Source organism: Fusarium mangiferae (assembly GCF_900044065.1).
Source record: "Fusarium mangiferae strain MRC7560 genome assembly, contig: FMAN_scaffold027, whole genome shotgun sequence".
Classification (NCBI taxonomy): Eukaryota; Fungi; Ascomycota; class Sordariomycetes; order Hypocreales; family Nectriaceae; genus Fusarium; species Fusarium mangiferae.
Genome location: NW_024573947.1, coordinates 99,380 through 110,282, shown reverse-complemented (window position 1 = coordinate 110,282; position 10,903 = coordinate 99,380). Strand labels below are relative to the sequence as shown.

The window sequence follows — 10,903 nt, the reverse complement described above, 5'->3', positions numbered from 1 at the left end:
ATCACTAGATGCATCGTTGTGGTTGAATTTTGACAAAATAAAATGCCTCTGTCGACTGCCCGCGCGAATTCCACTAAGACCACCAAGGACCCAAGCCTGGGGGGAGCCCGATTCGCATGTCCTATGATACTCTGGGATTTTGAAATTGTTGATCTCTGGATGGGCTCTCCACATCGAATGATAGAAGAGAAAAAGTTGAAGTGCATAGAGCAGAAAATTGCAGTGATCTGCTATCTCGACTACAAGACCATCTGTAACCAAAATGCAAACGATTCAAGTTTTTCTCTGCCTTCCTCATCCAGGTCCCAGTCCGTTGCACGCTGGATGACAGACCGAAGTATGCTTTCGCACCGGCCCGTTGCAATGACCTTGGCTGCATTTGGAGCAAGAAAGGTGAGGGGCAGCGCTCCTGCTACAAGCATGCCTAGGATAAACCACCTACCCAGGGGTAGGACTGTCGCACTGCCACTGCGTATTTTCAAGCATTGAGTGTTAGTATTGAGGTGTCCCAAGTCCATTGTGTTATCATTGCATAGCTGGTTGGTACTTACAAAGCTGATATGCATGCTAAAAGAGCAGAATACGGGGAAGAATGGCTTAGAGACTGACTCGCATCTTGTTTCTCTATTCTCATATATTCACAAAGAATATTGGACTGTGAGACAAGCCGATCTCGAACAACAATTAAGCACCAGAAGTCAGAAGGGGGTACATTTGGACCGTTTTCAGCGATCCCTGTACCATGCTGATTAGCATGATTCTTCTCACTTGTGAAGATTAACTTACCTGGACTGTGAAGAAGATCCTTGGGCTCTATGCGGGCAGCTCGAACTTTGCCGAGATATCTCAGGTACTGCTCCATCTGGAAATCCAAAGACTTGCGACATGCTTTCAGATATATTCTGCGGCTTTGAGGGTCTGAAGTGTTGGAGGACGCATTGCTGTCGAAAGGCTCCCGTGGAGTCAGGCTCTGAGGGCCATCATGTTGGCGAGGCTCGCCCATGGGTAGGAGGCGTTGGTCGTCAGCATCTTTCTGCCCCGCATTATGACGTAGCAATTCGCCAAACGAACTCCCAGAGTTTTCACTATAGCGCTCCATCTTTGTCAAATTGGCGGATTTGTTGCTCCTTGAGGACCGCCGTTGAACAACCCTTCGGTGGGCGGTCGTTTACTCTCTACTACTTTTTGTCCTCGAGACAGGAGAGTTAGGCAACCAGGTGTGATAACATGCAGGCTGTGCCACGTCATTCGCACTTTTCTCGTGCATGCGGGGGTGAGAGAACTTCCAAGGCACATGACTGTCTCACTTTTCATGCAGCGTATCAAATTTGAGTATTGCTTCAGAGGCGATGTGTATTTTGCACTTTGACGCATGCCAGCACATCGGTTTCTCACACCGAGCTGTCGCCTGATGCCTAGGTTTGAATTGCCTTGCGGCCAACATGCGGCCCTACGCTGAGGCTGATTTCTGCTGCAATTCCAATCCCAGGCCTCCACAGGGCGTATTATTGCCTTTCCTATAAGGCCTGGAGTCAACTGTGCTGGGCACGCTCAATTCTCGATTTGCTGTTGAGTTTCGCAACTCTACCCTGCGTCGAGCTCATGGCGAACAATGAGCTGCCACCATCAAACGATGACATCATCAGTCAGCGTAACAAAGACTCTCTCTCAAGTAGTCCAAAGCGACAGAAAGTTTACATACAATTATACGCCAGAGGTCGGTCCGGTACCGCCCAAAATCATGAACGATTTGCGGGCTACATCTCTCAACACATCGGAGAGCTCAGAGACAAATTGGACATAACCCCCGAGATCCCAGACGAGTCTCGGAGGGTTCATGAGGACATTTTCTTGCTGCAGGTAGGTCAAACTTCATTGCCTCATTCTCTTGTGACCAGGAATGCTTAGAGTAGCCCACTGACAAAATATTTTCAAGGCTTGTGCTCGTGTTAGAGGTAGAAAAGGTCATCATATAAGCGACGACGATATTCAAAATCTCAGAGCTGAACTCCGGAAATGTTCGTTCTTTCAAGACAACGACACAACACCGCTCTTTTTGAGTCTTACAGAAGAACACCCGGCAGGACATTTCAAAGGCAAAGTTCTGGCAGGGGACTTTCTCCAGGTCTTTGGAAGCGTACAAGGACAAAATATCTCAACAGGAAAATCTAGTGTTCTGGATGCTATTGGAGAAACGTGAGTACGATCTTTATTATTTCACTGTTTCCACCACCTTAAATCTGGCGCCTGCTTTTGCGACTACCATGTCTACCGGTTTTGGCTGATGCATGATGACTTTACCTTTCTTTAGTGCTTGTACAGTAGCTGGTGTAACCATGGCTTCCTATTGTCTTGTTCGAGGGGCTCAAATCGCGAGTCCGAAAGTCCAAAAATCTTCGCAACCAGGTCAGAGCAGTAGTGCCTCGCCCTCGTCCAAGCCATCAACAACACCCACACCTGCGAAGGCGGTGCAGGCAACGAGGCGTAGCACCTTAGATTATGTTACTGAGGTCGTAAACACTGTAAGACCATAAAATATACCTCAGGGATCGGCTTGTAGCAAGCTAATTAGACTTCGCAATCCAGTTCAACACTATAAATACGGTTTCCTCGCCGTTCCGAGAGCCAAGTCAACCCGAGAGCATTTCACAAGGCGTAAGTGCGCTACGTGGCGTCTTGCCCACATTCGAAAGCTCATTCAACCGGGCAAACTCGGTAATACAGGCCCACCTCTTAATAAGAGACAGTATGTTAAGATTCCCTTGTCTTACGCTACAGCCTTGTGGCAAATACCATGTGCTTACTCTCAACACGAGATGCTCAGCTATCCATCGAAGAAGCGATTGAGTTTATACAGCTCATAGGAGATTTGTCTCACGAAGCAGAGGACACGACCGTCGCTATGAATGAATTTGCTCCTCTTTTTGACAAAAAGTATTCCCGAGCGAAGACTAAGACATGTGCCTTCGCGGCTGTTACCGGGGTAGCTGTAGCTGCTACCGTTGCAGTTTTGTTCTTTAATCCCATTGGTTGCGGCACTTATGTCATGGGGCAGGCAGCTGTGAACTTTGTTGGGGGATACATCACCGCATCACCTGTGAGTATCGTTGCTGGTGCTGGAGTAGGAGGAGTTTGCGGTTACAAGGCCTCAACCAATAGCGATAAGGTCAACTTAATGGAACAAGGTGTGTACAACTGCATATACATGTCGGCCATATAAACGCTCTGACCAGCACCGTTTTAGTTCGTACCAGCCACCTCAACTTCATAAAGGACAAGAACAAAATCGTAGGTTTGCTCGTTCTTCGTCTCTATGAAGGGCGGCCCCAATCGATACCAAAACAAGCCTTTTTGGAGATGGGCATCCAGCCCGAACTCTTACCCGTGGAATGGTACAATCAAGCATTATTCAAGACAGCATGGGAAAGCCTTTCTAAATCTTACGGGGAGTATCTTGCAAGTATTAAAAAGCTATTGAATAGTATAGAATGAGGCTAAATGGCAGAGCTTCCGTTCACCTTTCCAGATGTTATTTCAAGTTCCACCTTGATCTTTTCATTGGCTTATTAGAACGGCCGTTGAAACGAAACTTTCAAACCTTTAACAATCAACCTCTCGCCTGACGAGTTACGTGTACACTTAGGTCAGTTTATTTTATGTATTACTCTACAATAGAAGTAGAGACTCAGTTTGTTACAGCTGCGTGTAATTTATATAGTCTAGACCATGGCCAGTACTTTATCCAGCGGAACTGGCACATTTGGCAGCCAGCCTCTCAATCTAGCCAAGATGCCATGGAAGGATTTATTTACACTCTTTGTGGTAATGTAAAAACCCTGCAAGGCAAACCAGCAAATTTTAGATAGGCACTTGTCAAATCTGGAAAGACTGGTTGGAGATGTTTGTACCCAGGGTTCCGATGATAACATCTCTTATTAGAGGTGCGTGTAACAAATTGAACCTGTAATTAATTTCTTAGCTATACTTGTATTGCTCTTCTCATTAAGACGCTTGTTTGACAATCTAACTGATGTTTTCATAGAAATGAAAGTCGAATGCAGAAGCATCCAGTAGAAACAAATCATCTAGCAAAGGATCTTGGGCGGCCCCTTGAAACACCATGCTGGTATCAAAATCAGCGGCTGCTGTATGGGCGTTTAAACCAAGGTCGGCTAAGCCACCAGAGTTGGGTGATATCTGGCCCTCTCCACCATTCCGCTCTGATGGGCCCTCACTTGACTGCTCAGGGGATGATACCTCGGTTGGTGAGTTAGGCTGAGGATAGAAGGACTGATTATCATGCTGCCCAGGTGGTTCTGCGTATTGTGACCTTGCAGACTCTGCATCGTTTCTCTGACTCTTGAGCTTGGAAACCCTCTGTTCAAGGACCTGCAATAGTCCTTTCGCATAGGTCCAGTACTTTGCAAGATCGCGCAGAGAGGTTAGGAATGTATCCAATATACGCCGAGATTTAGCAGCTAACAGTAGTGTACTAATGTTAATCTGATTCAGAATATAGATAGTTGCCGTAAACAGAACATAGTTACTATAGAGCCACAATAAGGATATAGCCCTCTTGCTAAGCAAAGCCTTAAATATAGATGTAATAGCAATTATGGCTTCTCTGCAGAGAATAGCGTCTTTATATGCTTTAGCAGATATATCATTTAGACTGCAATTCGATGCAGGGCGATAAAGTAGTAGAATGAAGTTATAGTACATTAAATAAAGAACAGACTGCTATATATCGAGATTAGAGAGTTTCAGCTGCAGTCTTTCTGGAATTCTAAGCATTAAATCCCTAAAAGACTTATCTGCTCTTTTAATAGCCTAAAGTTATGCCTCTATAAAAGCTTAAGGCTACTAACCATCCCTTATTATTTAGGATATAGCCTTATATAGCTTAATCTAATAGATTATAAAGTCAATTTCTGCTTCTAGGATGCCTTTAAAGTCGGCATACTAGAGATCCAGAATATCAAAATCAGAAAGATTTCTAAAACGATTAGTAGGCAAGTCTTAGAGATTCATAAATATATTAGAGACTCATATGACCTGAGGTTGACCAGCTGAGGTTACTGAGATTATATTGAACTAGAAGAAAACCTACCAAAGCTAGGTATATATACACTTATAGACTAGTAGAATTGTTAAGTAACTAACGTCTTAATAGACTCCTAAGGCTATAGCTATTCTAATAGCAATCCCAATCCAATACCAAGCATTAATATCGAAATACTACATTATCAGTAGCGGCACTTAAATATAGATAAGCCTATTATAACTAGAGTCACTCTCAATAAGGACTTTTACTCTCCTAAAAAGCACAGGCAACAATAAAAGTATAGTCTTATTATATAAAAAGTATAGTCTTATTATATAATACTAAGGTATGCACTCCTATAAGTAATATAGCATTTAGAAGAGTTAAGCAGACTAGATTTCTTGGATCCTGGCCCTAATATTACGCTATAAACAATTCTTAGTCAACTATCGGCCATCTGTAATTAATGAGCTTAAAATATACTCTTATTAACCTGACTTTAAGCTACTTCTCTAGACGTTTGCAGATCTCATCTAGAATGCCATATGCCTTATACCAACCCTCTCCAGACTCCCATTGACCATTATTGAAGTGAAACACTTTATCATAGCTCATCTCGGACAAGCTCTGGCGAACAAGGTAATGGCAGTTGGACAATTCAGACCCAATAAAGTGTGAACGAGTTCGATAGCCAAGCTCAGCACCTCTTATATCGTTGCGATTCAGAAGGTGTGCGCCCAGATCTTGCTCCCTATCTTCCTTTGCAGTGGAAACAAACGTCTCGGCGGGTAGAGGCGATGAAGTCGCCGATGAATCAACCGACTCGCGCGGGCGGAGGGGAGCAAGAACAGCAGGTCGGTCTAGCAACTGCCTGGCTTCCTTCTTATTGGGACTCAAACGACATCCTGGTCGGCTGTAGGTGCTGCAGTTGGTGCAGGGGACACCTTTGTCAAATATATCGCAGCGGATCTTCCGCTGACGGCAGTTTATACACGCACGTCCTTAAAAGGAAGGCCATTAGAGCCGTAGATGAGGGGGGGTGGCAGTGAATGAACTCACTAGTTGGTCCAGTAACATGAGACGGCTGCGTCCTTTTGGCCGCGATATTTTAAGACCGGGGGCAATAACAGGGCATTGGAGATTCAGTTTCGGGGAAATTGATGGGAGAATGGATTAACCAATGAGGGTGACAAGGGGAAGAATGGTCAGCTCCAATCGGTGTGGCAGTTAGCGATGTATGACAAAGTTGAGTTTGAGGGACACCCCAACCTCCCGGAATGGCTCGGGACAGTCAGATCGGGACAGTCAAATGACAGGGATTAATGCGCTAAGTAAGGGTTAAGAGACGTCGTCTCTGGACTAAGATCTGAATGGGAATAACTCGGTCTTTACATCGAGCAGAGATCCACTAATATACATTCTTGGGTAGGCTGTTCCTGCAATTCCAACTGAGATTCATCCTCCTTGGAAACCTTTCTCTTTTTCGGCTGAGGCCTAGATGTCTCCATCTCGTTATCCTTTCTTGATCTCTTCCTGATCTGCTCAGCAGCAGTTACCGCCATGGGATCTATGGCAGGCGTAAGGGAAGGGATTTTGAAGTGGCGGATGCGTATGATATGTGTAGGTGAATCCAGCTTTTTCGATCTTCTACCCCTCCATGGCCGCTCCGCCATGGCCGCTCCGGATAGTTTTGTAGGACGCAGATGATCTTGTGGAAGGGCCTCTATGGCCTTGTCGAAGGCAGAGCGGACGTCATTGGGAAGGGTGTCACGGTACTGGATCTCCATCGAGCTTGGTCAAGTCACGGACGTGATTCTAGCAAGGTTCTTGTTGCGACGCGCCTGTGAGGGTGTAGTCGGCAAAGCTTCTGTCTGTGCAGAAACATAGATTTGGAATCTGATGTTGCCGTGCGCTGGCTTGCTTCCGAAGCCGTCTTCGAGCGCGCTTGGCGACGACGTCTTGCTTAGCCTTGTCCTTCGGCGTGTCGTAATTTCGAGGCCGCCCACGTTTCTTGGGTGTTCTCGGCATTGTGGATAGACTAGATCGTGATGGGTAGGATATGCTTTTGTCTGGATGGGTATGAGAGATTCCCCTGAACTGACCGTTAAATCCTGATTAGGTTAGTAAACTGACCGCGAAAATCGAAAGACGTTAGCGAGTGACCGCTAAATTCTGGTTGGACGGAGCAAAATGCACTAAGAGCCAAACTGGCTAGCTTGCTGACCGCAAAATTCGAAATGCCAATTTTAGCTAAACCTGATGGTTTTGACTAGCGCCTCCAACACGGGGTATAGAATTCGACTGACCCCACGTATTCCCCCGTCAACGCCCTTATCTTATCTTATCTTATCGAAACAACCATCATAAACATTCTCGCAAGCTCGTCATCTTCAGCTCCGCCCAACTACTCATCGCGACAAATTCTCCCCATGAGCTCCTACGCCTCTCAGCTGTCAGATTACATTGACGGCTGGCTCAGTACTTTTATTGACGATAAAATCAGCGGTCGGAAAGGCGGAGCGCCCATACTCAATTGGAACGACATGCCAACGCCGCCGTCTTCGGATCCAGCTAAATCAACGCCAACACGCAGCAGAAGGCGCTCGCCGAAAAGACCGAGACAAGATGTCAGCACCATCGATGCAGATGCTTACAATATCCAAGGCAACCCATTCGATGACCAGACTCCAACTGGGCCGTCACGGGCATTGCAGATGAGCATTCCCTCACGACCATTCTCCAACCCCCCAACCCTACCGCCCTCATCTTCCGCATCAGGCGCCTCGAATTATTCCCGATCGTCAAGCCCTGTGAAGCGCTCTACGCTCGAACTACTTCAAAAGCCCGTTCGTTTCATTCCGATGAAGAAATCTCATTTGCCAAAACATATACACAAGACATATGATACGATCTTCAGCACCGCGCATGGCAACAACTTCATTCCTAATGCCGTGCGAGAAGATCTGAAGGACAGCGATGAAGATATCTTGCCACAGTGGTTCTTTGAACATCCAGCTAGTAAAACGCCAGAATACAATAACGAACTTGTTGCCTTGAGAGAGATCCAAGATGCTGCGATTTCGCGTCAGACACAAAGCGCTTCAGAGTCAGCTTGGAACATTGACGTCCACGGGCCATTACTCAAACTCGCCCTCAAACCGTTTCCGTCACTAAAACGCGAGATCATCACACACGCAAACATCAGCAAACCCTTCGTCCCTGAAGTGCGAACCGATTCATACTACAACATGACAAAGTCTAAGATGATTGACTGGGGAGTTACAGTCTCGCCGTCAGAAGCGACAGCAAAACACATCAGCAAAATAGTTGACAACCTCCCGCATAACAAACGCTCCATTAACCAGACGATCTACGGACCCGTTAAGAACCACCCGATCGCAGTATCTATTGAGGTAAAACTCGCAAGCGGATCACTTGAAGAAGCAAGAGGGCAGTTGGGACTTTGGATAGCAGCATGGCATCGACGGATGAGTTTGCTTGGGAAGAGTGAGGAGGAGATTATTACAGTGCCGCTTGTCATGGTTATGGAACATGAGTGGAAACTAATGTTTGCCGTTGATCGAGGGGATGCGATTGTGAGTCCCGTGCTTATCTTATAAGGCGAGAGAATACTAATGATTGTAGGACATTGTTGAGGATATAAGAATGGGTGATACAAGAGATTTGCCAGGATTGTATCGCATCATTGCAGTCTTGAGAGAGTTGGCGATTTGGATGGAGACGGACTATCTTGCTTGGCTGGATAGATGGCTTGGACTTGCGCCTCCTTTAGATACTGCGGCTGAATCGTAGACAGTACCCAAGATATTTACGTTGTGGCTAGTTCCGAAGGTTACATGAACCCTTTTTAAACGACGTACTACGAAGAAATTGGATAAAGAACTTCTCTGTGAAGTTCATTTATAAGCCCTGCATAACAAGCTCGACTTAAGTCTCCGGCAGGGGGCTAAATATCAATTTTGTATGGTCACTTAAGGAGCTGAGTTTTGCATAGGGGTAGGACTTGAATTCCCAAAGTTCCGTTTGGACTTTGATTACACGTCAACCGCATCACGATACGACGCGTAAAGTGTTAGATCGACATCGTCTGCAAATGCGGACTGCAACCATGAATTTAATATCTCTCAGACTGAACGTTTCGACGGGCCCTGAATCAACCTAACATGAGTAGCAAGGAGAGAAGTACTGACACACTCTCTACTATAAGTCTATAGCTAGATAGCAGCCGGTGACACTCTATCTATCGAAATTTCTGATGGGATGTTCAGCAAGGGTCAAACAGGCTAGAATGTTGTAATTCTAATATAATCGGCCCCACAGGCATAGTATAAAAAAGAAAAAAGTGCATTGATCTCAATTATGTCTAATACTCCGTCTTACAATCCTTCGCTATATGGCCGCTTGCGCCGCATGCATAACAGAGTCCACTTTGTTTCCGTTTATCGTGCAAGTAATTGTCAATAGTCGTCGCTTTCCTCGCCATATCTTCGAATGTAGCCGGCAGTTCTCCATCCTCATATATAGCCTTTTGGATCTCTTCTTTCAGCCCCAGAAAAAATCGTGCAGCCAAATAAGTTTCCTTTGTCGTTTTGCTTAAAAGTCTGAGAAACTCGGTGCTGTAATCCCTGGCGCTCCCGGTTTGTTTCAGGCGTAAGAGTTCGATAGTAGCCTTCATATCTCCTTGGGTTGCGGACATTTTCTGATTCCTAGTTAGTTTAATTTGTCAAGTCTTGGTATGAACATGATTACAAAAAGTAGAGAGAGTAACTGGGACTCTTATGGAAACTCATTTACAGGTGAAAGGAAATCCTTTACTAGTGACTGCTGGAACCAAAATTGATGATGCATTAATGAGGTTTAGATTCTTAGGGCACCAAAATAAATTATCCCGCAAGTATCACGTGATGCAGCTGGCTTCCACGTCACGTTCAAGTAGTATCCCAATCGTTCGAGTCTTCTGCGACTCTGGAACCTGGACTGGAGTCATCATGAGTCCATAGAATAGTTGATTTTCCTCAAGTATTCTTGCTCAAAACGCGGTGCGTTTTGTCTTTGAAACCAATCAGAGCCTTTAGATTTCTACACCCAATTAGGTGCTCAAAACGGAGCGCGTTTTTATCTATCGACTGTAGTAGGCAAATTCGAATTGGAGTCCAAAGCCAACAGCACATTATTGTTGGCAGATTGCGTAGGGCGTAACGCTGAGCGTTGTCGAAGTGTCACGTCTCTTAATGGTAGACTCAATGCGTGTTAGGCTTGATCAATGTAAAGAAGTTTTATTGATAGCTGGTGAGCTTGAATCTATGAAAGTGCAAATGAATGTGTTCTATATACTCGAGGTCCCTGGAAAGACCGATGGTGTATTGGGTTCGGTCCTGGAGGGACCGGTGAGATTTATGCATCGGTCCTGGAAGACCGTTGAATGAAACTCGTCGGTCCTTATCTTATCGGGGGACCAAAGGGTTTCGAAGATCGGTCCAACGTGATGTAGTGAATTAAGTCCTGTGATTGGAGAAAAATAATGGGGTACACGTGACGTAACCACTAGGGTCGTAACAAGAAGGATTATAGTAAAAAAGATCTTTAAGTTCTAAAGTAAAAGTCAGTTATATTCTATTAGCCTTTTGATAGTATTAGTTTTTAAAAATCATTAGAGGAAACCTTAAATTAAAATTACAGCAAAGAGATTAGATAGTATAAGAAACATAAAGTATATATTTATATGTATTTATACGCGTAAGTAATATGCCTTTGGACTATCGATCGAAATAAGAAAATATAAGTCACTATAATATAGTTATATAGGAATAGACAGGAGATAAATATACAAGAAATAAA

The 10,903-nt window shown here is 45.0% G+C and overlaps 5 protein-coding genes across 5 annotated transcripts; 2 read left to right on the top strand and 3 right to left on the bottom strand.

Moving 5' to 3' along the window:
• Positions 1–239: 239 nt before the first annotated feature.
• Positions 240–1,099, bottom strand: FMAN_14122 (uncharacterized protein; the record flags this gene model as incomplete). Its single annotated transcript, XM_041826039.1, has 3 exons — positions 240–468; positions 552–735; positions 787–1,099. The coding sequence occupies 3 exons, from the start codon at positions 1,097–1,099 to the stop codon at positions 240–242; spliced, it is 726 nt and encodes a 241-aa protein (XP_041691360.1).
• Positions 1,100–1,602: 503 nt separating this feature from the next.
• Positions 1,603–3,492, top strand: FMAN_14121 (uncharacterized protein; the record flags this gene model as incomplete). The annotated part of the gene is made up of 7 exons (XM_041826038.1): positions 1,603–1,860; positions 1,937–2,196; positions 2,312–2,522; positions 2,587–2,655; positions 2,725–2,746; positions 2,817–3,185; positions 3,245–3,492. The coding sequence occupies 7 exons, from the start codon at positions 1,603–1,605 to the stop codon at positions 3,490–3,492; spliced, it is 1,437 nt and encodes a 478-aa protein (XP_041691359.1).
• Positions 3,493–4,023: 531 nt separating this feature from the next.
• FMAN_14120 (uncharacterized protein) lies at positions 4,024–6,831 on the bottom strand (the record flags this gene model as incomplete). Its single annotated transcript, XM_041826037.1, has 2 exons — positions 4,024–4,478; positions 6,462–6,831. 2 exons carry the CDS (start codon positions 6,829–6,831, stop codon positions 4,024–4,026), a joined length of 825 nt encoding a protein of 274 aa, XP_041691358.1.
• Positions 6,832–7,473: 642 nt separating this feature from the next.
• On the top strand, positions 7,474–8,857 carry FMAN_14119 (uncharacterized protein; the record flags this gene model as incomplete). Its single annotated transcript, XM_041826036.1, has 2 exons — positions 7,474–8,640; positions 8,690–8,857. The coding sequence occupies 2 exons, from the start codon at positions 7,474–7,476 to the stop codon at positions 8,855–8,857; spliced, it is 1,335 nt and encodes a 444-aa protein (XP_041691357.1).
• Positions 8,858–9,428: 571 nt separating this feature from the next.
• On the bottom strand, positions 9,429–9,761 carry FMAN_14118 (uncharacterized protein; the record flags this gene model as incomplete). The annotated part of the gene is made up of 1 exon (XM_041826035.1): positions 9,429–9,761. One exon carries the CDS (start codon positions 9,759–9,761, stop codon positions 9,429–9,431), a length of 333 nt encoding a protein of 110 aa, XP_041691356.1.
• Positions 9,762–10,903: the final 1,142 nt, after the last annotated feature.